The sequence below is a fragment of the Arachis ipaensis genome, chromosome B08 (assembly GCF_000816755.2).
Source record: "Arachis ipaensis cultivar K30076 chromosome B08, Araip1.1, whole genome shotgun sequence".
Taxonomy (NCBI): domain Eukaryota; kingdom Viridiplantae; phylum Streptophyta; class Magnoliopsida; order Fabales; family Fabaceae; genus Arachis; species Arachis ipaensis.
Window position 1 is genome coordinate 16,652,361 of NC_029792.2, and position 881 is coordinate 16,653,241.

The 881-nt window shown below is 27.9% G+C and overlaps 1 protein-coding gene across 2 annotated transcripts in view; it reads left to right on the top strand.

Moving 5' to 3' along the window:
* The window catches only part of LOC107614078 (transcription factor bHLH123), a 6,209-nt gene that overhangs the window by 4,056 nt on the left and 1,272 nt on the right, over window positions 1–881 (top strand). Inside the window, exons 4-6 of one of the 2 annotated variants that reach the window (XM_016316305.2) lie at window positions 18–83; window positions 292–357; window positions 475–525. In XM_016316305.2, the coding sequence (XP_016171791.1) occupies window positions 18–83; window positions 292–357; window positions 475–525 (183 nt within the window). The remainder of the gene's footprint in view (window positions 1–17; window positions 84–291; window positions 358–474; window positions 526–881) is intronic. The other variant, XM_016316306.2, reaches the window with a different exon arrangement.

Sequence of the window (881 nt, forward strand, 5' to 3'; positions counted from 1 at the left end):
GGTCTTTGGTCTCTTAGGTGAGAAAAGAGAAGATGGGGGACAGAATCACTGCACTCCAACAATTAGTGTCGCCTTTTGGAAAGGTGAGTTTTCAAAAATATTATGATCAAATCTATGTGTATAGTCTCCTTAGTGATAATAATAAATGATCATTTCATTCCTGAATTTATGTTATATGAGTGGGAGAAAATTAATAATGATCGTAGCCTTTGATATGGTAATGCTTCTTAATTACTATTAATTAATACAAGCTTTTTTTTTTAATTTAAATTTGTTATAATGTTGTGTCAGACTGATACAGCCTCAGTGTTATCTGAAGCAATTGAATACATCAAATTCCTCCATGAACAGGTCACTGTAAGCCCCATTACCCATTAAATATACACATCCTTTATCAAAATTAAAAAATAAATAAATAAAATAGTAGTAGTATTTTCTATGTATGTATGTATTCTTATACGTTTTCCTCTCTAGGTTTTGAGTACCCCGTATATGAAAAGTGGAGCTCCTATACAGATTCAACAGGTATTATTGCATGTCTATCTATACATAATCTACATTTATATACTTCCACAATTTTAAATATAAGCTTATTATTAGTAGGGTTATTTATATTATGCATTAGTGCTGATAATTTTCTCCAAATGTTATTAGTGTGTTGGACATTAAACTTTTCTATAGTTTTCATTTTTCGACATCATAACATCACTATAGAATTTTAGATGAATATAACTTGTTTTATTCCATGGGCTTCCTATTTAGATATATAATTGTTTTTGTATCTCTTATTAATTTAAAATTTTGGGAGAAACGATTTTATAATATAGTATCAGACTCTCTATGACTTAAAAATTTAGATTTTAATTTTTGTTGATCTTAAA